A 19,188-nucleotide genomic window follows, 5' to 3' on the forward strand; every position below is an offset into this window, starting at 1 on the left:
CTACGAGCACAGATATCTGGTAGGTCCTCCGAGTCTGTTGTCAGGATCATATCTTTTCTTCAGTTCTTGGAGCCTCGGATAATGTTCTCGGTATACCTGTGATTATGTCGTCAGAAAGTTGTGGATGGCTGTCTGGATAGTCTCACCTGGGCGATAGGATCATGGAAATCTCCCATTACATTCGCACTATTTGAACCGGCCTAGAGGTGCTTACTATCTGCGCTGGACCGTCTTTCACCAACATCTTTGCCACCTCGATCCTCAAGGCACGCCCCGATATCCGTCCCGGCGCGGAGCGTTATCTTGTGCTGGAACCCTCGAGGACGTGGCCAAGCGGAATCGGTATTCGACGTCAGAGTCTCGCTGTTCGTCCTTGTGTCAGAAGATTTGCAGCACTGATTGGCAAGGGCAGAATACAGTGGTGAAAAACCCGAACAATAACGAAGCCCGCTTCCCCACTGCTCCAGGCGAAGCTGCAGCATCATCATACCAGTCAAATGCTCGAAGGAGTGTCGCCTCATCCAATCTGCTTAATGCTATTGACGCCCACCAAACGTTTGCGGCGCCCTTGGCTTTACCAACATTGTCAGGATAGATCGTCATTCCATGATCAAAGCACCATCATGAATGGGTCTTACCTTGTAGTTTGGCCATACACGACAGACTCACTACCTTAGTAGTGTCAACTGCCCCCGGACAATCTAGGGCCCATTTAAAGCCATCGCCACTTCTGCCGTGTGTCTCACCAAGCGCGGCAAATGCATGGACCATTAACATATTTTCTTTGGCTCCCATATGCGTCAACTGCTTATTTTTCATTACAAAGAGATAGAAGGCAACCTTAGGATTTAGAGGCCTTGCGACCATCGCAGCAATGCCTCTGACAACAGCTCGAAGCTCTGTCTTCGGGATTAGGATGTTTCCACCCCAGACCTCGGCTTGATACTTGCGAGCTCGAAGTTTGAAGCGAGTGATCACTAACCAAGAGTCAGCATTAGAAGATGGTTGCGGCAGGCACCTACCGCCAAATGCACCATTTGTCGTTCTTATTCCCCAGAGCAGTTCTGGGTCTTCGGACGCCCAGAGAACAGTCCCATCAACTTTGACAACCTGCGCATCAAGCATATTGGCCCGGTCTGATGTCAACCCAAATTCCGAGGAGAGCTAGGAATATCCACCACCTAGGATGCTGCCACCCACGCCAACGCAGGGCGTACGAATCGATACGGCTGCCAATAACGTCAGGATTTCTTCTTGCATACATGATATTTCCGACTAGAGAAATGGGCCTTCAGGTGGCCCTCAATTGGACAACTGGCTTGCATAACCGGGGCCAATTTTGTCGATCTTCTCATAGTATTGGCGCCGACCGTCACAATTTCATTCTGCCGGTCAAAGTCGACTTCATCAAATGTTGTCATACTTATCGGGATATCCTTTGCTGAAGCTGAGCCAACACCTTGGCTTCGAATGCCGAGGCTCAAGTCTGTCGTCGAAAGATATGCCAAGGCCTTGCTCAACGATTCGATGCTCGTAGGACGAATGACCACTGCAGGTTTAAGGTCTGTCTGGGCCGCCCACGGCAAAGACTGGGTCCTGTACAGATCCGAAGATGGGAGAATGGTTTCTTCGGAACTCAGGATCGATCCCAGCTCCTCAACATATTTAGCAACAGACATTTGTGGCGACTAACTGAGACCTTGATATTCAGTTTGAGGCCCTAAACATTCGATAAATTGAGATCACCGCGTTCTTTGCATCAAGTTGGTTTCAAGAAGAGTGGCTTACATTTCGGCTGCTGACAGCTCCCACTGTCTCGCCACATGGGTGGCCTGAGCCGCTTAAAATCCTAAATAGGAGGACATGTTTCTACGATGGGATTGCTGCAATCTGAACAATACTTCATCCAGTCTGGCCGCTTTTGTGTCGTGGAGCCTTCCCATACAGACGTAGGTACGTCTGAGCCACATTGTTGGAGGTGTTTTGTGGAGATCCGAGACAGGGAATATCACCTTCTTTCGAGGACGGCATATATGGAACACTTGCACCGCCAGGCGACAGCAAGACAGCCCATGTCTCGCTTCCATCGAGTCATACAATGACGCGGTCAACATCGAATTCGAGCCGGTCCCAGAACGCGTGCGCGGTATGTATCCTTTTTCTGCCCTGAAAACGCACTCACAACTCATATGGCTCATTTACACGTGGAGGCTCTGTCTGCAATGTGCCCATAGTTGCTCACGTTTCGGAGATCGGCCCCTTGGAAAGCGGTATTAATGGCACAGCAGGCCAAGCTCTCGGCTTACGTCGATCAGAGTTGCTCGAATGAGCCAAGCTGAGGTCCAAGGTTTGGATTCGAATATCATGTTTGTAGTCGAAAACTAGGCAGCCGAAATGGTCGTGCGGAGTCAAGTTGCCCACCTCAGCTGTGAGTCCCGTGGCTTGGGTTAGCGTCGGCAGCTTCCGAGTCTTGATATTGTTCTAGGACCGAATCTTTGTTTCCGACTGCATCGCCATAATCAGTAGTCAGGTTTTGAGGAGGCATGCGGAGCGAAGGTTTGTATCCACAGATCCATACAATTTGATTGGCATCACCTAAACAATTATTCCTGGAACGCCTTAGGACTGCCTACAAAAGCCCAAGATTCAGCGTCTTCGCCGAGAGCAGGCCGCCAAACAGACGGTGAGCGAGGGCGGGCGACAAGCCATTAGATTCTGTTGTGATTGAGTGCAGGTCAGCAATCCTGTCGAGGATTGGCCGAGTGGTGGTGCAAGTCACGGATCCCACCATCATATTGCTCTGGCAAGGTAGGGCGCCTGGATGGCTGCTATGGATCATCTAGGCATGGGTGCGATACTTCAAAGGAATCGACATGGCAGACAACATTGGATATCTGATTACCCAGAACTGGATATGAAATGCTTTCTCATACTTTCATGGCCTTGATTGGGGAGTGGAGCAGTACCCCAGATCTTGGGAATGGACCATGAGAGTGGTTGGCCGTCGGCCGTGATATACCCGAATCGGGGAGTGAGAAGGATGAAGTGGGTACCGGATTCCTTTTGAGAGCTCAGTCCTAGCGAGCAATCATCCACGGTTTCGGGCGAATATGTGGTTTCAGAAGGCCTTGGAACGCCTTATTAAACGAGGCTTGGTAGGTTGGGGCCTTATTGTAACCTAGCTGGAGTTAAATCTAACGTTTGAAAATGCAGATATACGACAGACAGAAGGTAACAACGAAGCCCAATGCCATGGGAAGATCTCGGCCCATGCAATAGGAAGTAGCCGTGAGTGGAATCCAACCGGTAAAGGCACTGATCTGCATAGGTAAGCAATCCTTTTGGCTCACACTTGTGTCAGGCTTCTGCGTCAGAGGAAGACTTCCTTGGCATAATAATATGACATGTTCAGCGAATACTCAAAAATCCTACGCCTATTATGCTTTGACACTGCCTTGTAAGGCAGCACGATCGACAGAATGTCCTCAGCTTTCTATCCAGACAAGCAGATGACAGCCAATCGTGCCATACTTTGGGATGGATAGCACAGGGTGCTTATGACCTAAGGTCCCATGTATCGTTATGGGCAATCAATCAAGCCGTGACCAGATGGGCTGTGCCTGGCTGCAGCGGTGAGTGAAGATGTCATTGAGCACTGTCTGGGGACATATATACAGTGGGAATTGGGAGACTGGCTTCTGCACTTGTCCCTCCCCGATTCGTTTCCAATTGTCAAGCCAGTGCCATGTATCTCTCAACGCTCATCACCCTCACTCTGGCAGGTGCAGCCTGCGCAAAGCCCATCGACAAAATCAAGAGACAGACCATACAAGACACATACGACTTCATCATCGCTGGAGGTAAGCCACCATGCACTGTGGCACGGCGTGTTATACTCACCCAAGACAGGTGGCACGGCGGGTCTTGTTATTGCAAACCGGTTGACGGAATGCCCCAATACAAGAGTGCTTGTGCTTGAAGCAGGGCCGGAACCTGGTGTTGTTGCAAATTACATGTACCCTGGTGGCAATCAAAACCTTGCTGGTAATGGCTTGCAGCTCTGAAGATTCACCGAACATGCTACTCACTACCTCAGGTACCGCGATTGACTACAACTACTACACTTTGCCGCAGAAGAACCTCAACAACCGAATTCTCCCCTATCACCGTGAGTGACCCCGTGGCTTTTGAGTCTCGGATGAGCTGACTTCGTGCTTCACAGGAGGGCGAGGACTTGGTGGCAGTTCGGTAATCAATGGCTTGTATTATGGAAGAGGCAGCGCCAGCGTTTATGACCACTGGGTCCAGCTAGGCAACCAGGGCTGGGGCTGGGATGATTTGTATCCTTTGAGCATCAAGGTTAGTTGGTATAGCGGTCTTCCGCCCGGACCAGACGGCTGACCGTCACAGCAAACCCACTTCAACCCGCCGAACCTCAACGACGGTTTCGATCACAGCTTTCAGACCTGGGACCCTACCGCATACTCCAATGGCGAGCTTCAGATAGCGTTCCAGGGATACGTGCCGGATTCCAATGTGGGCTTTATTCGGGCTGGTGAAGCCATAGGTATTCCCATTGTCAACGAACTCAACAACGGCAACAACACGGGTGTCAAGCAAGGCACTGGATGTTTCGATCGCCGGCTCAGGCGCAGCTCAAGCTATGACGCCTTTTATAAACCGGTCCAGAATCGCACGAATCTGGATGTCCTTCATTACGCGTCGGTGACCTCGCTCCAGTTCACCAAAGGCAGCAATGGGACATCACGCGCGACAGGCGTCTCCTTCACGGATCAGCCAACTGGTCAATTCATCACGGTCAACGCCACCAAGGAGGTGATCGTGGCCATGGGTGCATTCAGCAGCCCTCAACTGCTGATGATCTCGGTCAGTAAATAGGTGGACAAGTCGACGAACGCTTCTAATACTTCCCCAGGGAATCGGACCTCAGGCACAGTTGAGTCAAAATGGCATCAATCCAGTGTACATCAACGAAAATGTCGGCCAGAAGTGAGTGCCTGAGCCCTCTCTGTGCATGCCGCTCTAATTCTTCACAGCTTGAATGATCACAGCGTCTTCAGCATCATGGCCTTGGTCGACCAGACAGCATCGACGAGTTCAATGTCAGTCAGTGCTTCCACTCTAGAAGCAGCTCGACAACAGTTTCTCGATTCCATGACTGGGCCGTACACCGCTCCCTCTGGCATCACCAATGGTTTTCAGCAATTGTCCAATGCCACTCTACGAGCCATAGGGGCGCAAGCGGTGCTCGATGCCGGACTTGTCAACCAGTCACATGTCGAGTTCTTGTACGAATCACTCTTTTACCCCAGCGGACTGGCATTCCTCCCGTCGTCGGGAGGCACTTCCTCAACAGGGGGCACCTCTTCATCGGCCTACTATGTACCACAGTCCAACTTGTCTTACATCTCCCTCACGGCGTCGCCGCTGGTGGCGCTCAGTCGCGGCAGCGTAACGCTGAAGTCGGCGTCGATCTTTGATGCGCCCAACATCGACCCCAACTACTACTCGAACGAAACCGACCGTGCTGTGGCCATCAATGCGTTCAAGGATCTGAGGAAATTGCTTGCACACCCAGCCATTGCACAGTTCACTATTGGACCCAACAACGGCGAGGTCCAGCCCGGACTTGCGCATGTTCCTGCAAACGCCTCTGACGACACCATCTTCGACTACATCAAGGCCAATACCATTCCGAACTGGCATGCCAGTGGAACTTGCCAGATGATGCCCGAGGCAGACGGCGGCGTGGTAGATTCACGTTTGCGAGTCTATGGGGTGCAAAACCTCCGCGTGTGTGATGTCAGTATCATCCCGCGGCTGCCAGACGTCAACCTTCAAGGTCCGGTGTTCATGATTGGTGAGAAGGGTGCGCAGATCATCAAGGAAGACTATAATCTACAGTGCTGAAGGGGTTATTGTCGAGGTGACTGGAATGCGGTGTACATGGACGGAGGCTGCTTGTGGTCATTTGGGGGATCATAGTTTCCCTAATCAGTCCTTCGTTCGATATGTAAATGGCAGGGAGCTGCTGCATAAACTGCATAAATCCGAATGCCGGGTCATCTATAACGAGGATTATACCAACTGGCACCAAAGCCGCTCTGGAAGAAGGCAGCAGAAGGCAGTAGTAATATGTACCCGTATGTACCAATCTTGCATGTACCCCACGAGCCCGTTTAGAAGAGTTGGAGAAAAAGTACAATGGCGTCATGCCCGTGCGGTGCATGTGCATATATGGTGGGGAGCAGCAGACTGCGGTCGAGAAGAGACTTAAATCACTGCCTCCACGTTGTCTATCTCTAAGACGAAGTGGCCTTTTAAAATACCAAACCCCTCCTCTTCCCTTTCATGTTTCGCGCAGTCCTCACACGTCCTCAAGCCTCCCTGCCGACCCAGACGGCTGCCCGCTTGGCCTCCCTCACCCGTCACGTATCCCCAGCTCCGTCCCCCGCCCTCTTATCCACCACTTCGAAGATGCCGCTCGTCACTTCCACCATGATAGACAGCAACAAACCGCGCATAATCCTCGGCCTCATGACGTTTGGCCCCCCTGGAACCGAGTCCAAGGGCAGCCGAGTCGCTACTTTGGAGGAATACAACAAGAACCTCGACTACTTCCAATCTCTGGGGTACGGCGAGGTAGACACGGCGCGGGCATATGTCGGTGGCCAGCAAGAAGCATTCACACGAGAGGCAAAATGGAAAGACCGCGGCTTGACTCTCGCCACCAAATGTTACCCTGCACAGCCAGGCGACCATTCACCCGAGAAGTTGAGAGCGAGTCTCGAGAAGAGTCTGGCGGAACTGGGGACGAACTGCGTCGATATCTTTTACCTCCATGCCCCTGACAGATCTGTGCCGTTCAAAGACACCTTACAATGTTGCAATGAGATGTTCAAAGAAGGCAAATTCGTTCAATTGGGACTGAGTAATTTCGCGGCCTGGGAGGTCGCGGAGGTTTGGAACATTGCGAATGAGCGTGGCTGGGTAAAGCCCACGATTTATCAGGCCATGTATAACGCCATCACCAGGGATATTGAGAAGGAGTTGGTTCCTTGTTGTCGAAAGTGAGGACTGGTTACTTCGGAGCGCTCGAACGCCTAGCAAGCTGACCTGGGCATCTTTAGGTATGGTTTGGACTTGGTTGCTTACAATCCGGTATGTTCCCCCATTTCCTCGCACCACCCCGGCATTGAAAGGTCCAAAGAACTAACCCAAGCATGTAGCTCGCCGGCGGCGTGTTCAGCGGCAAATACAAATCCAAGAGCGAAGTGCCTAGTGAAGGCCGCTTCGCAGACGTGGCCAGGTCAGGAAAGGTATGCTCAGAAAGAACCCAAAGCCGCCGAAGCAGTCCCTGATGTTCCCTGCCTGAGTTACAATTTGGCTCCTGAGAACACCTGAAAATTTTTTAGCTCACTATAGTTGACTCTAATGCTCTACTTAGATGTACCGCGACCGGTATTTCCAAGACTCGACATTCCAGGCTCTCAAAGTGATCGAACCCGTCGTCCAGAAACATAACCTCACCCTAGTGGAGACGGCGCTGCGATGGCTAATCCACCATTCGATGCTGAAGTTCAGCAAGGACGGAGGCAACGACGGTGTCATCATCGGAGTCAGTTCCCTGGCGCAGTTGGAGAGTAACCTGAGGGATCTGCAAAAGGGACCTCTACCGCAAGAGGTTGTTGATGTGCTCGACGACGCGTGGGAGACGTATCTGAAGGGCCGGGGACCCAGTTACTGGCGGTGAGAACGCGCGGTAGAAGTCCCCTCTAGGCGGTACAGACAAAGATATAAATTCCAACAACAAGGATAGACAGGCGGCAGCGGTTGGGGAATGCAAACGTGACCTCTTCGCAACATGAACCACTCGTTGCAGCACACTAAGTTAGCCAATGTACGCAGCAAGTCAGGCTCGCAACCATGAATGCAGAGTAGCTAGTCATATGTAGCTAGAGCGCCAGGCTGATGCTCCCGTCGCCATTACGGAGCAGCTAGAAACGGGATATCCCGGGCAGCCCGGACAGAGCAAGTCCATTATTTCGTCCCTCTCTCTCTCTCTGTCTTCCCAGTGTGCAACCAGTTCATGCCTCGCCCCGCCTGAGAAACGATTCGGGTTTACGCACGGAGGATTTGTACGGCGCGGGTAGACGTCGAGAGCGTAGGATCCCTCGGTGCCCTAGTCCGTATTACCTATGTACAGAGTACCCCGTACAAGTAGGTAGGGGCTGGTGGGCTAACTAGCAAGCTCGCAGGGCTACTAGATTCAGGAGCTGCAGCCTTGCGGAACAAAACCGTGATAACTATTGCTCGGTAGTGTGGTGACTGTTGACCGCGTAGTTTACCACAAGATAGTCAGTGTCTCGGTCAACAGATATCATAGTGCTCTAGACAAAGATAAGCTGTCCCTTCCAATGTCCGATTGTTCGACTGCACCAGTTGTGACATACATGTACAAGTACATAAAGTGGATCTCTTTTGGGCGGCACAGGCTTTTCTGCTTCAGCATCAGCTTGACCGACTGTGTCAACTTCCAATCCCGCCTCCTCGCCCTCTCGCTCTTGCCCTGCGCGCTCTCGCTCCAAATCGGAACTTCATGTCATCACTATCGTCGTCTTCGCTATCGTCGTGGCGCACAGTTGTCACGGATAAAGTCTTTTGACGCTTCGGCTTGCTCGTTGCCATGATGGAGCTCGCGGCTCTCTTCCCCCTTTGTGTTTGCGCCGTTTCGTCTCGTTCTGTTTCAGAAGCCTTCTCGCTCGCCTGCCGAGCGCGATCAGCAGCCCGGGTGCGTCTCGGCGTGTCCGAGTCGATCTCATGCTCCGCGACCTCCACAGCTCCGCGCCGTAGACGCCTGGCTGTCGATGCCTCCTCATCATCCTGTTCTGCCACATTGATCAAATCGTTGATTTCTTCGTCATCGTCATCCAGGACAATCCTTGTTCTCGAGCTCCCTGTGACATGACCGCGGACGGTCCCACTCGACGGCTGCGACTGACTCTGCGATGTCCGCTGAGTTCTCGCGTCATCCCTACGACGCTTCTCCCTCTCGCGCTCCTTTTCTTCTTCAGTCCTCGACCAATATTGATCACCCAATCCACCTGTTTTATTCGGTACTTCCACTAACTGCACAATGACTTTAGTGGCGTGAGATCTTCGCTGGGCTGGATCGCCCTTGCGACGGAACCCCTTGAAGTTCTTGCGACCATTCCATCTGGGATCCCAATCTGACCCTCGTTCACCATTGACCCTGCTGCTTGTCTTATTCAGATTATCTCGCACGGGAAGGTCAATAGTCACGACGTCGACAAGATTCGCAGGTGCCTTGTCCTCCACGTCGGGCAGACCAGCTTCAAGTGCTTCCTCCTCTCTCCGCGCGGCGGCTTCTTTTTCCTCTCGTTGTTTTCTGGCGGCTTCACGGACATCGATTTGTCGTTCCTTTTTGATCCTTTTCGCCGGTACCGGACGTGATTGAATGTCCTCCAATTCATCCATACGCCCGTTGGCAGCCGCCTCTGCCAGCTTCCGTCTCTTTAGTGCTGTCGCTGCAGGGAAGAGATCGTCCATCTCATCTGCGAATGTATTGGCGCGTTCCTCTGGTGGAGAGCGAGGTCGTTTCCTCAGTGTTGAAGGCGGCTCTTGTTTGATGACGAGGGGTGACTTGGATCGCGTTTCCGGCTCGGAGACGTACACCTCGTCCTCAATTACCTCATCATCCTCATAAGCAGCGATGGCATCAGGATCAAATCCATCGTCAAAATTCTTGAACTTGGCCAATTGGGAAACCTTAGGAATGGTGAGTGGGAGTGGCATTGCAGCGCCCTCGGCGTCAACGTGAGCCTCTGAAATATTTTGATTTGAGATTTGTGAAGGCTGAGAAGCTTCTGCGCCGTTGGCTGTCGCCCTCGTTGAATGCGCAGCTTCAAAGCTTCCATTAGCTGCTGTATTGGGCGACGAGTCGCCATTTATACGAACCTCATGGGGCTGCACCGTGGCAAGGGAGTTTGCTGCCGATGGAGGAGGCGCAATTATCCCCTCGTTTGTGCTCTCAAATGGGATAGGCTGTTTGAGGGTTGCAGCATCATTGGCCAGTATAGCATCCAAAAACTCGGACTGATCAATTGCCCGCTGATCCATCTTCAACGCAGCCTCATTGATAAGTGTATTTGTCCATTCTTGAGCGGCCTCTTTTCCCGGCCACCGAACCAAAATCACTCCACCTTTTGGTCCATTTTGAACACTGCCTTTATTTCCAGCTGCATTTGCAATGAACTGGATCAGTTCGTCGCTTGTGGTCTCGTAGTTCACCACCCTGAATAGCATCGCCTTCCCATGACCGCTCGTTATCACCGGTAGCAGAGTATCATACTGATTCTGTTCACCGAAGACAAAGGTATAATGTTCAAATACGTTGATTCGTGCGGGATTCGGTTGATATGACTGGGCAGGTCTGATGGTGGGTTCTTTTCCTGGAGGAGGGAGGTGGTCTTTGGGATGAGGCCAAGCGCTGTCGAAGTCGCTTTCTAGCGGAGATAGATTCACCTCTTGGCTGAGGGTGATAGGAGTAGCAGCGTAGTCCAGGGCATCGAGATACGACTCTGTCACAAGGTATTTGGCGTTGACCAAGGCCAACAGACCTTTTGCAGTATTTCTCTTGTTGGCAACCACATGAGTCGTATGTTCATAAGAAAAATCACTGATAGCCTTGATGTCTAGATTTTGTACTCTTGTCTGCTTTGCCTTGAGAACTCCTGACTTGATCTCTTTCTTGAGTAGGTTGAAGGTGAAAACGCAGGGCTGCCAGGTGACGGTGAATTCATAAGGACAGCTTCCTGGCCGAATAGAGTTTTCAGGGCCGCTCAGTTCTCGCGAAGGGTTCGGTTCTTGCTCGTTCTTTGGGTCCTTCTTCTTGATCAGCTCGCCGTTCACAAACGTTCCAGTCTTTGAGTGATCCTCAGTCCAGATCTTCGTTCGGGTGTGGATTTGTCCGACATCTCCGTCCTTGACAGGCTCGACGGTGATATTGAAGTGTTGTCTGGAGACAGTTCTGTGGTCAACAGCGATCATAACGCCATCTTTCTTAACTCGGCCAAACAAGTATCGCTGCCCAGGCCTGAGCCACATCCGCCTTCCTTGAAAGAAGTCGGCATTGGTATCAAGAATCCACATTGTGACAGCATCGTAAGAAGGGGTCCCAAAGGGAACATACTAACGGGCAGAAGATACAACCCCAAAGCAATTATTTACGGGACTTGGAGGCGCAGGAACAATTTATGACGCGACACGTTTTGACTTTGGCGCCTGAGGAGAAGGTGGCACGCCAAGTGCGTTAGTGGCATCGGTGCCTATTAGGTTCATCCCGCCGGTAATGGGGCCTGGAGAGCTCGGTGAGGCTGGGGGGCGTGGCCTAGCAGCCTAGTAGCCTTCATCCCCGCCCAAATGAATCTGAGGAGGGGCTCTGCTGGTTGCAGGTGCCAGCGCGGGGCAGCCAGTGGCACATGGAAGTCGGCGGGATCAGCAGGGCAAACCCCAGGCCCAGCTTTGCCGTTGTCATTGCCACAGCTGAAAACAGGGTCCAATCGCAGAGGACAAAGGGGGGTGCGACGTCAGTCAGACTGTTCTCACCTGTCCTTAGACCTTCCTTCCATACTCTACCTGAAAGCAATCGAGAAAGCCGACACTTATCACAATGTCTAACGCGTTGAACGACGATAACACGCCTGACCTCAAGGTTGACGAAAGCCCCATTTCCCCCATTGAGCGCCGGAATTCTCTAGAGAAACACTTGCAGCAGCGCCCCGATGTCCAAGATCTGAAAAATCGCAACATCCTCCTGAACAGCAATGCTGCCCCGTGAGTCCCCAGACCAGCGCATTTCAAGGCAACGCGCAGTGCCTTACCCTGTGTATAGGGCCCTACAAGCGAAACAGCACGAACTCGAGCGCCAGCAGCACTCAGACAACCTGAGGAAGCAGCTCGAGAAGCGACCGGACCGTGAGGAATTGGTCGAGCGTAGGAGTGAATCCATTCTGCTATGCTGAATCCGTTCTTACATGCCAATAGGCAACATCCTCCCCGATTCAAACGCCGCCCCCGCCCTGCAAGCCAACCAGAGAGCCTTGGATAGGCACATGCGAGCCGATAGTCTTGAGCATAAGATTCAGCAGCGGCCCAAGCCAGAACAGCTGGTGAAGGATGGCATCTTGGAGGCGGACGAAGACCCAACCAAGCCATGAAGAAAAATCTGGAGGACTGCGGTACACAGCATGTACATGATTCTGATATACAAAGTGGTGGGTATCATGGACATAAGCCGGTGGAGGATCGAGTCACAAATGCTTCAGTAGCTCTTCAGATAGCCCAGCATTTGAGCAGACACCCAGAGACATATTCTGCCATCTGGGAATGGACGCTCCCTTTTCAATAGCTCTCAACTGCTTCTCCACTCCCCCGTCCTGTATCATCTGACGACGTATCCGGTTTCCAACCCTTAGGCCTCTCCTTGCCTCTTACAATCATCTGGTACACCCCGTTCTCGACCTTCTCCACGGACTGCCTCGTCGTCTTGAGCTTATTCTCAAAATCCTTCGAGAGGCTGTTGGCTTTACCCGCATCTAGCCCTTCAAACGCCGCACGCAGACCCTGCATATCCGTCAAGATCGAGGAATTTGGAGACGATTCTGCCTCTCTTGATCCTCCAGGCAACTGCCCATTTGTGGCCATATATGTAATGGCGAACCGCATCAGTTCGCCCGTCATGTCGAACAAGCCGAGCGCATAGTCATCATAAGTGAGTGAGATACCTTCTGGAAGCTGTGCCTGTGCGTCCTCGAATTTCATGATCTGTTGATTCTCCAGGTAATGTTGGAAAATGACTGCTTCCATGAACTCCTGGATGCCGCCAGTAATGTTGCTGCGGTAGCGATACGCGTTGATGCCTCGTAAGTCCGGAACAATGCTCTGCAGCAGGTCGCGGATCGTGGTGTACATGGGCGTCGTTTGCTTGGAAATTGACTGATGTATGGGTTTGCCTAGTTCACGAACTCTGCAGGTCATGATTATGAGCTGATCTGGCCGTTGTTACCTTTGCGAGAATATTGCGATCTCACCTTTGTAACGCGAATATGCTATCGACACTCCGTCAGAAGGAGGTACAACAATTCAACACAGCGACACCAAACTCACATCTTCTTACTCTGAGCAGTCACATCCCTTGACACTTTGATGATTCTTTCTCTCCGGTCGTGATGCTCGTCGAGTTGGGCCTGGAAACCTTCAAATATTGAGAGGAACGGCGACTTGGTTTCAGGAGAGGAGGTTTTATCCTCAGCCATCCCCTCGTCGCGCTTTCTCTTTATTCCTGCCATGATGAATCTTTGAGGCTGTGAAGGCCAAGGGTGATACACACCTGCTAAAGAAGAGAGACAAAATGCCAATGTCGTTGATGGGTGTCGATGGAAGTTGCCAATTTCTCTCGCTGCTTTAAGAGCAACAAGGCTGAACAAGGGTGAACAGGGTATTTGAGGGTTTCGTGTCGTCAAGTCACTTTTCGACAGCCGGTCTCCCTGTGAATATTGATATTTATAATTGGTTCTCGTCGGATGTTGGAGCTGTGTTTAAGTCCACCAGCCCAGGCCTGATATAAAGCAGTTCTCCTCCTCCAACCTCTAGGCACTAATGCAGCTGCCCGCCGAGCCTTAAACAGTTCCCCCAGCGGACATCAAATTGCGCTTCAAAATCGCATTGACTGAACCGTCAGCCAGCCGTTCAAACAGCTTGCGACTCACTCCGGCAAACGAAAACCTGACTCGGATCCTGCCTCGCGCTCAGGGAGCAGCTCGAGGCATGCTGCGACCCTCATGGCTTCACCCCTCAAATCCCTCCTCTCATCCCGCACCTTTGTCTTCATCTCAGCCTTCCTCCTTCGTGCCGCCCTCCTCGTCTATGGCATATATCAGGACTCGGTTTCCGCCCTGAAATACACAGACATCGATTACTATGTCTTCACAGACGCTGCGCGAGCCGTATCCAGGCATTCGTCTCCCTATGATCGTGCCACATACCGATACACTCCCCTTCTAGCATGGATTCTGCTACCTACCAGCTGGGGAGGACTGTGGTTTCATTTCGGCAAGGCGCTGTTTGCTCTGTCTGATTTGATTGCGGGATGGCTCATTCTCAGGCTTTTGAAGAGGCAGCGCTTGGAAGAGCAACGGGCTCTGAAATATGCCGCCGTGTGGCTTTTGAATCCGATGGTTGCGAACATCAGTACACGCGGAAGTAGTGAAGGTCTCCTCTGCGTTCTGGTCATGTCCCTTCTCTGGGCCTTTGAGACCAAGAAAGTCATTTTGTCAGGACTGCTGCTCGGACTATGTGTTCATTTCAAGATATACCCTTTCATTTACGGAGCGAGCATGCTGTGGGCGCTGGAGACGCCTTCCTCAAAACCGTCGGCGGCAACGATGCTGCAAGTCGCCCTTCAATTCATCAACAGGAGCCGCTTTCTGCTGCTCTTGACCTCGATATCAACCTTTGCAGCTCTCAACTTCCTCATGTACAATACTTACGGCTTCCCATTCCTCCAACACACGTTTTTCCATCACCTGACTCGAATCGATCATCGGCACAATTTCTCCCCATACAATACCCTCTTATACCTCTCCTCAGCGCAGGCAGCAAACCCGACGTATGCGAATCTGCGATCATCCATCTCTTTCGAGTCTCTCGCTTTCATCCCTCAGCTCCTTCTCTCCACAATTCTGATCCCCATCGGCCTGGCTAAGCGCGATCTTCCAACCACAATGCTAGCCCAAACCCTTGCTTTCGTGACTTTCAATAAAGTCTGCACTTCACAGTACTTTCTCTGGTATCTCGTCTTTCTACCACTCTACCTGCCCAATTCGCCACTACTCGCGAGGCCCTCACTGGGAGTAACGGCATTGGTGCTCTGGGTCCTCGGGCAAGCGGTGTGGCTGCAGCAAGGCTATCAACTTGAGTTTTTGGGGAAGAGTACCTTCGTACCCGGCCTTTTTGCAGCAAGTCTGGCTTTCTTTGCGATTAACTGCTGGATATTGGGGATTGTGGTGGGTGATGTTGTTGACAAGTCTATGGACTCGAAGATGGCCGCCAGTCTGAAAGCAGGGGGCAAACTCGCATCCTCATCGACAACGGCCTCCGAAGGAGGGTCAACCGCGAGCGTCTCTGAGCTTAAGGCGAGGCCAGTCCGCGGCAAGCGACGTGGGAATTCGAGTATTGACACGAGCAGTATTGCCAACGTACATTTGGGGCCGAGGGATCGGGTGCTGAAAAGCAATTGAGTCAATAATCATGTGAGCATTTAGGTTATGTTGACCGGGTGGACCATATCACCGTTCGCTCTGAGATATCCAGGGACTCTACTGGTCTTGACGGTCATCAGAGACACATAAAGAATCGTTCAAGTATGAAGTGCCAGGATAAAAACCAGAGGTGAACTTTTCGTTTTGACGATCATATTCCGCATGCTTCCCATACATACATACTCGGCACATTTCCTCACTTTTCCCTTTCCGGTCAATCTGGGATTTGACCCTCAGCCCATGGAGCGGTGGACATTAAACGCACCGCACATTGCCGCACCGCACCGCGACGCGACATGGTACAGCAGGGCGCGATGCGACGCCACATATCACAACACATCGCGACGAAGCGGAAACAGAAAAGACATTGATTGGCAAAACTGGGGAGAAAATGGCACAGAAAATACTAAGTCAACACTCCAAACACATTCAATAAACTTTTGCGCGCCTGGCCCCTGTCCTGTCGCTTCTGACATTGCAAATTTCCTCGTCACATCAATACATAACACGCACGGCTCCTTTCCTTTCCTTGCTCTCATGCCATGCCACGCCATGCCATGCCATGCATCCATCAGTGTCGTGCTGGCCGGCCGTTCGTTCAAGATATACAAAATTAGACCTCGTGATCGACAATAAATGACCATGCAAAGGACCCATTCTCGTCAACGCCCATGCAATGCTTTCAATGTCGCTGGCTGAAAGACCATTTGGGTTTCAGAGAAGTCCTGTGTTTCGGCATATGAAACCGCTCAAACATACAGTTCAACTGCCCCTCGCCTCAGCGATGATCTTGTAGCTACTCGTTTTGATACTCCGCGGCTTCCACTTCGGATAAAGGCTGCAACTTGATCCGACTCCAATACCTCCTGTCGAAGACGTTGCGGATCCAAGGCCGCCATCGGCAGGGGACGGGCCACCGATGCCAGTCGAGGGAGGATTGGAAGAGCTCGACCCGGAAGACGATCGCTTGTGGTAGCTCCCTGCACACTCAATCCCCTCGCCCAACTCGACGTACCCGATGTCAGGCATCAACTCGCCCAACCGCTCCACGATCTCCTCGTTCCAAATGCCATACACCCTGCCCCTTTCCAACAGCCAATACGGATTTAACAACGTACAGGGAGAATCCAAATCAATGAATCTGATTCTCACGTACTCTAGATTCGGGAAGAGAGGCAGGGCTTCAACAGTCTTGAGGACAAGACGTTCAAAGGCCTTTATAAAGACGAGATTCGTGATTCCAGCGCCATCGGCGATGATTCCTCCTAGTTCATGGGTGACTGTTTCTCCCGTGTAGGGGTCGGTTTCGGTGACTCGTTGGCGGCAACATGATTTTACCACGATTTCGAGATGTTTGAGCCTGGGTTCCTCTGCTTTCCCTACTTGCGACGAGAGGGCCGAGAATGCACTCGTCCACAGACACTCGCAGATCTTTCCCGTAAAGGAGAGGGATTCGAGTTGCGGCAAGACCCGACCCAAGTGGTCACAGAGATGCGTCTGTAGGCCTCCCGACCCGGGGACGAAACTCGAGCCGAGTGTTGTGGGATCTTTGCTGTACATTCCATCGAGAGATATATTCACATGCCGAAGTCTAGAGGGGAGGTATGTGAGGATGTCATTGATCGTGGCATCCGCTTCGGCACGAGGTTTCGCGTAGCCACAATGCCACTCCTCGACGTTCGGGAGAGCATCTTCGATTGTCTTCCAGTGTTGATAATTGCGCATTACATTCCAGGCACCGCGCATGGCGAAGGTGCGAATATTTGGTAATTTCTCCAGACGCCGGTTTGGGTCCGGGAAGAGGGTTTTTGGAAATTGCCGAATCATGTTGGACTTCTTGCAGTGACCCCCTTCGAGGGTAAAGACACGCGAGTGGGGAAAGAAACAGCTTATATGGGCAAAAATCTCTGAGAGAGTGGCGGAATAGGCACATAGCTTGAAGCTGAAGCTTAGCAGGTCGGTGGCTGGGATCAGATCTCGCTCGTTTGCTTGATGTGCGAGCTGATAATAACCATCGTTGCGTTCTGCCGCCGGCCTGGGCAGGAGCGGGTTGACAGAGAGATCATGGAAGGGCGCCTTGTCTCCCCAGACAGGTACCCAAAATTCAATATGTCGAACAAGCCTCGTCAAATGGGAATGAGAACAGAAAAAGTCCTTGGATTCTTCCAGCCCGGCCCGGGTGCCCTTAATCTTGATATGTCGATATATCCGCTCCTGAACCAGGTCGCGCCAGGTAGGTGACACCAGTGCAAAATCTGAGACAGCCTTCCTCCGCGGATGTCGCATCAGTGACGAGACGCTCTTGCCTCGCAACGACGTTGAACCGGCATAGACTGAATGCATGTCCCCGAAGATGAAGTCGAGGACTTTACCTTGTACTTCGAGCGGCAAGTCATTCAGCGATAACTGAGGTTTCAGACTGCTTCCTTGAGACTCGGACAGTTGATTCTCATCTTCTCGACACGAGTCACCGTCTTCCAGACACGGCGAGTTTGTCGCGCGGACGGCTACCATTCCTATTATCTGGCCATCCTGCTGCGCAGACTCCCCGCCGAGGTCCGCGACCGAAGCCACTGAAGGAGCACGCTTCCGAGGTGTTACTAGAGGAAATACGACATCTGATCTGCAAAATTTCGTGGGCGGGACCGAATGCCGTTCGTGTACATCTTGCGGCTGGTTCGAGTCGCTGTCCATGACCATCTCTTGCAACAGCATCTTGGCCGGCGATTGTACCGGCCTCAGACGCCGGGGGTTCTATAAGCGTCCGCTCTTTGGTCGGTGTGTGCAATGGAAAGAACGGGAAAGGAACCGTGGTGGTGCGCCCGAGAAAGTTACCCTCAGGGTAGCTGAGAATCAAACGTGGGATGGGCAGCTGAAGGACTCGGGCGAGAAATGTCTTTGGTTCCGCGGTTAGCAGGCGTCGCTGCAAGGATGTAATTCTGGGGGCGGCGAGGTCGTGCTGTCTGGCTAGTTCGAATTGATGTGTACGTCCCAGAATGAGGAATGAGAGGAACGCAGTCAAGCAAAGGGAGGCTGGGTCAATAATGTTGTCCTTTTGATTATCAGGCGGCTGAATTTAATTGCGCAGGACACAGCCACAAGTGATGGAGAATGCACTGCCACCACCACGCGTGTCTCAGCCTTGCCAAGGGCTGTAGAATTCCACACCCGCGAGGAACTCCCCTACTTGTCCAAGTACGATGATGGCCGAGAATGAGGTTGATCTCGAGGGAACTCAGGGATCAGCCACCTGAACGCCTTGACAAAAGGAGTGAGCCTGGAGGGGAAATATATGCTACGCTGTAAAAGAGAGTGCCACGTCAACGTGAAGACGGGCAGCAATTGTCGTAAGTTCCCGCTATTCCGCATGAAGCATCCAAGAATCATGAGAGCCCAACGCCACAGACGGGACGAAGTACTCGATGACCACTTCCGCCAATACTAGGTACACATACAGGTCAACTGTCGTCGGAGAGAATGCCGCAATCCCCAATACTGGGCTCTCTTTGACCCAGGCCGCCATGTTCAGTTTAAGCACCTTTATACCACCTCTTTAGGTCCATCATGCTTTCCTTTTCCACTGATTGGGTGCCTGGCCACTTCTTGACCATGCAACAGACCGGTCGAATCCGCCACCGCCGTCTTCCGCGACCCTCTCCTTAGGAGCGACTTGTTGAACTCCCATGACCGAAGAAGACTATGGACCAGGACGCAATATAGTCGGGTTGTTGCCGTGTCGAACGCGAAAGAGGTTCGGCTGTATTTATGGGCGTCCTCCACGATGATAGCACTCAAGCCAATCGGAGGCTGTAACCGTTGTATGTCA

At 52.1% G+C, this 19,188-nt stretch overlaps 8 protein-coding genes across 8 annotated transcripts; 4 read left to right on the forward strand and 4 right to left on the reverse strand.

Annotated features, from left to right (window-relative positions):
* Positions 1-261: 261 nt before the first annotated feature.
* On the reverse strand, positions 262-1,679 carry Z519_00483 (uncharacterized protein; the record flags this gene model as incomplete). The annotated part of the gene is made up of 5 exons (XM_016758240.1): positions 262-363; positions 418-572; positions 639-977; positions 1,023-1,164; positions 1,263-1,679. 5 exons carry the CDS (start codon positions 1,677-1,679, stop codon positions 262-264), a joined length of 1,155 nt encoding a protein of 384 aa, XP_016625489.1.
* Positions 1,680-3,745: 2,066 nt separating this feature from the next.
* On the forward strand, positions 3,746-5,931 carry Z519_00484 (uncharacterized protein; the record flags this gene model as incomplete). The annotated part of the gene is made up of 7 exons (XM_016758241.1): positions 3,746-3,860; positions 3,910-4,044; positions 4,097-4,168; positions 4,223-4,359; positions 4,411-4,887; positions 4,937-5,010; positions 5,058-5,931. 7 exons carry the CDS (start codon positions 3,746-3,748, stop codon positions 5,929-5,931), a joined length of 1,884 nt encoding a protein of 627 aa, XP_016625490.1.
* A 567-nt stretch (positions 5,932-6,498) lies between these two features.
* Positions 6,499-7,774, forward strand: Z519_00485 (uncharacterized protein; the record flags this gene model as incomplete). Its single annotated transcript, XM_016758242.1, has 4 exons — positions 6,499-7,091; positions 7,152-7,182; positions 7,251-7,340; positions 7,469-7,774. The coding sequence occupies 4 exons, from the start codon at positions 6,499-6,501 to the stop codon at positions 7,772-7,774; spliced, it is 1,020 nt and encodes a 339-aa protein (XP_016625491.1).
* Positions 7,775-8,550: 776 nt separating this feature from the next.
* On the reverse strand, positions 8,551-11,193 carry Z519_00486 (uncharacterized protein; the record flags this gene model as incomplete). Its single annotated transcript, XM_016758243.1, has 1 exon — positions 8,551-11,193. One exon carries the CDS (start codon positions 11,191-11,193, stop codon positions 8,551-8,553), a length of 2,643 nt encoding a protein of 880 aa, XP_016625492.1.
* A 520-nt stretch (positions 11,194-11,713) lies between these two features.
* Z519_00487 (uncharacterized protein) lies at positions 11,714-12,260 on the forward strand (the record flags this gene model as incomplete). Its single annotated transcript, XM_016758244.1, has 3 exons — positions 11,714-11,877; positions 11,936-12,036; positions 12,088-12,260. The coding sequence occupies 3 exons, from the start codon at positions 11,714-11,716 to the stop codon at positions 12,258-12,260; spliced, it is 438 nt and encodes a 145-aa protein (XP_016625493.1).
* Positions 12,261-12,444: 184 nt separating this feature from the next.
* Z519_00488 (uncharacterized protein) lies at positions 12,445-13,391 on the reverse strand (the record flags this gene model as incomplete). The annotated part of the gene is made up of 3 exons (XM_016758245.1): positions 12,445-13,069; positions 13,134-13,151; positions 13,210-13,391. 3 exons carry the CDS (start codon positions 13,389-13,391, stop codon positions 12,445-12,447), a joined length of 825 nt encoding a protein of 274 aa, XP_016625494.1.
* Positions 13,392-13,883: 492 nt separating this feature from the next.
* Z519_00489 (uncharacterized protein) lies at positions 13,884-15,341 on the forward strand (the record flags this gene model as incomplete). Its single annotated transcript, XM_016758246.1, has 1 exon — positions 13,884-15,341. The coding sequence occupies one exon, from the start codon at positions 13,884-13,886 to the stop codon at positions 15,339-15,341; it is 1,458 nt and encodes a 485-aa protein (XP_016625495.1).
* Positions 15,342-16,124: 783 nt separating this feature from the next.
* Positions 16,125-18,077, reverse strand: Z519_00490 (uncharacterized protein; the record flags this gene model as incomplete). Its single annotated transcript, XM_016758247.1, has 1 exon — positions 16,125-18,077. One exon carries the CDS (start codon positions 18,075-18,077, stop codon positions 16,125-16,127), a length of 1,953 nt encoding a protein of 650 aa, XP_016625496.1.
* Positions 18,078-19,188: the final 1,111 nt, after the last annotated feature.

Source organism: Cladophialophora bantiana (assembly GCF_000835475.1).
Source record: "Cladophialophora bantiana CBS 173.52 unplaced genomic scaffold supercont1.1, whole genome shotgun sequence".
Taxonomy (NCBI): Eukaryota; Fungi; Ascomycota; class Eurotiomycetes; order Chaetothyriales; family Herpotrichiellaceae; genus Cladophialophora; species Cladophialophora bantiana.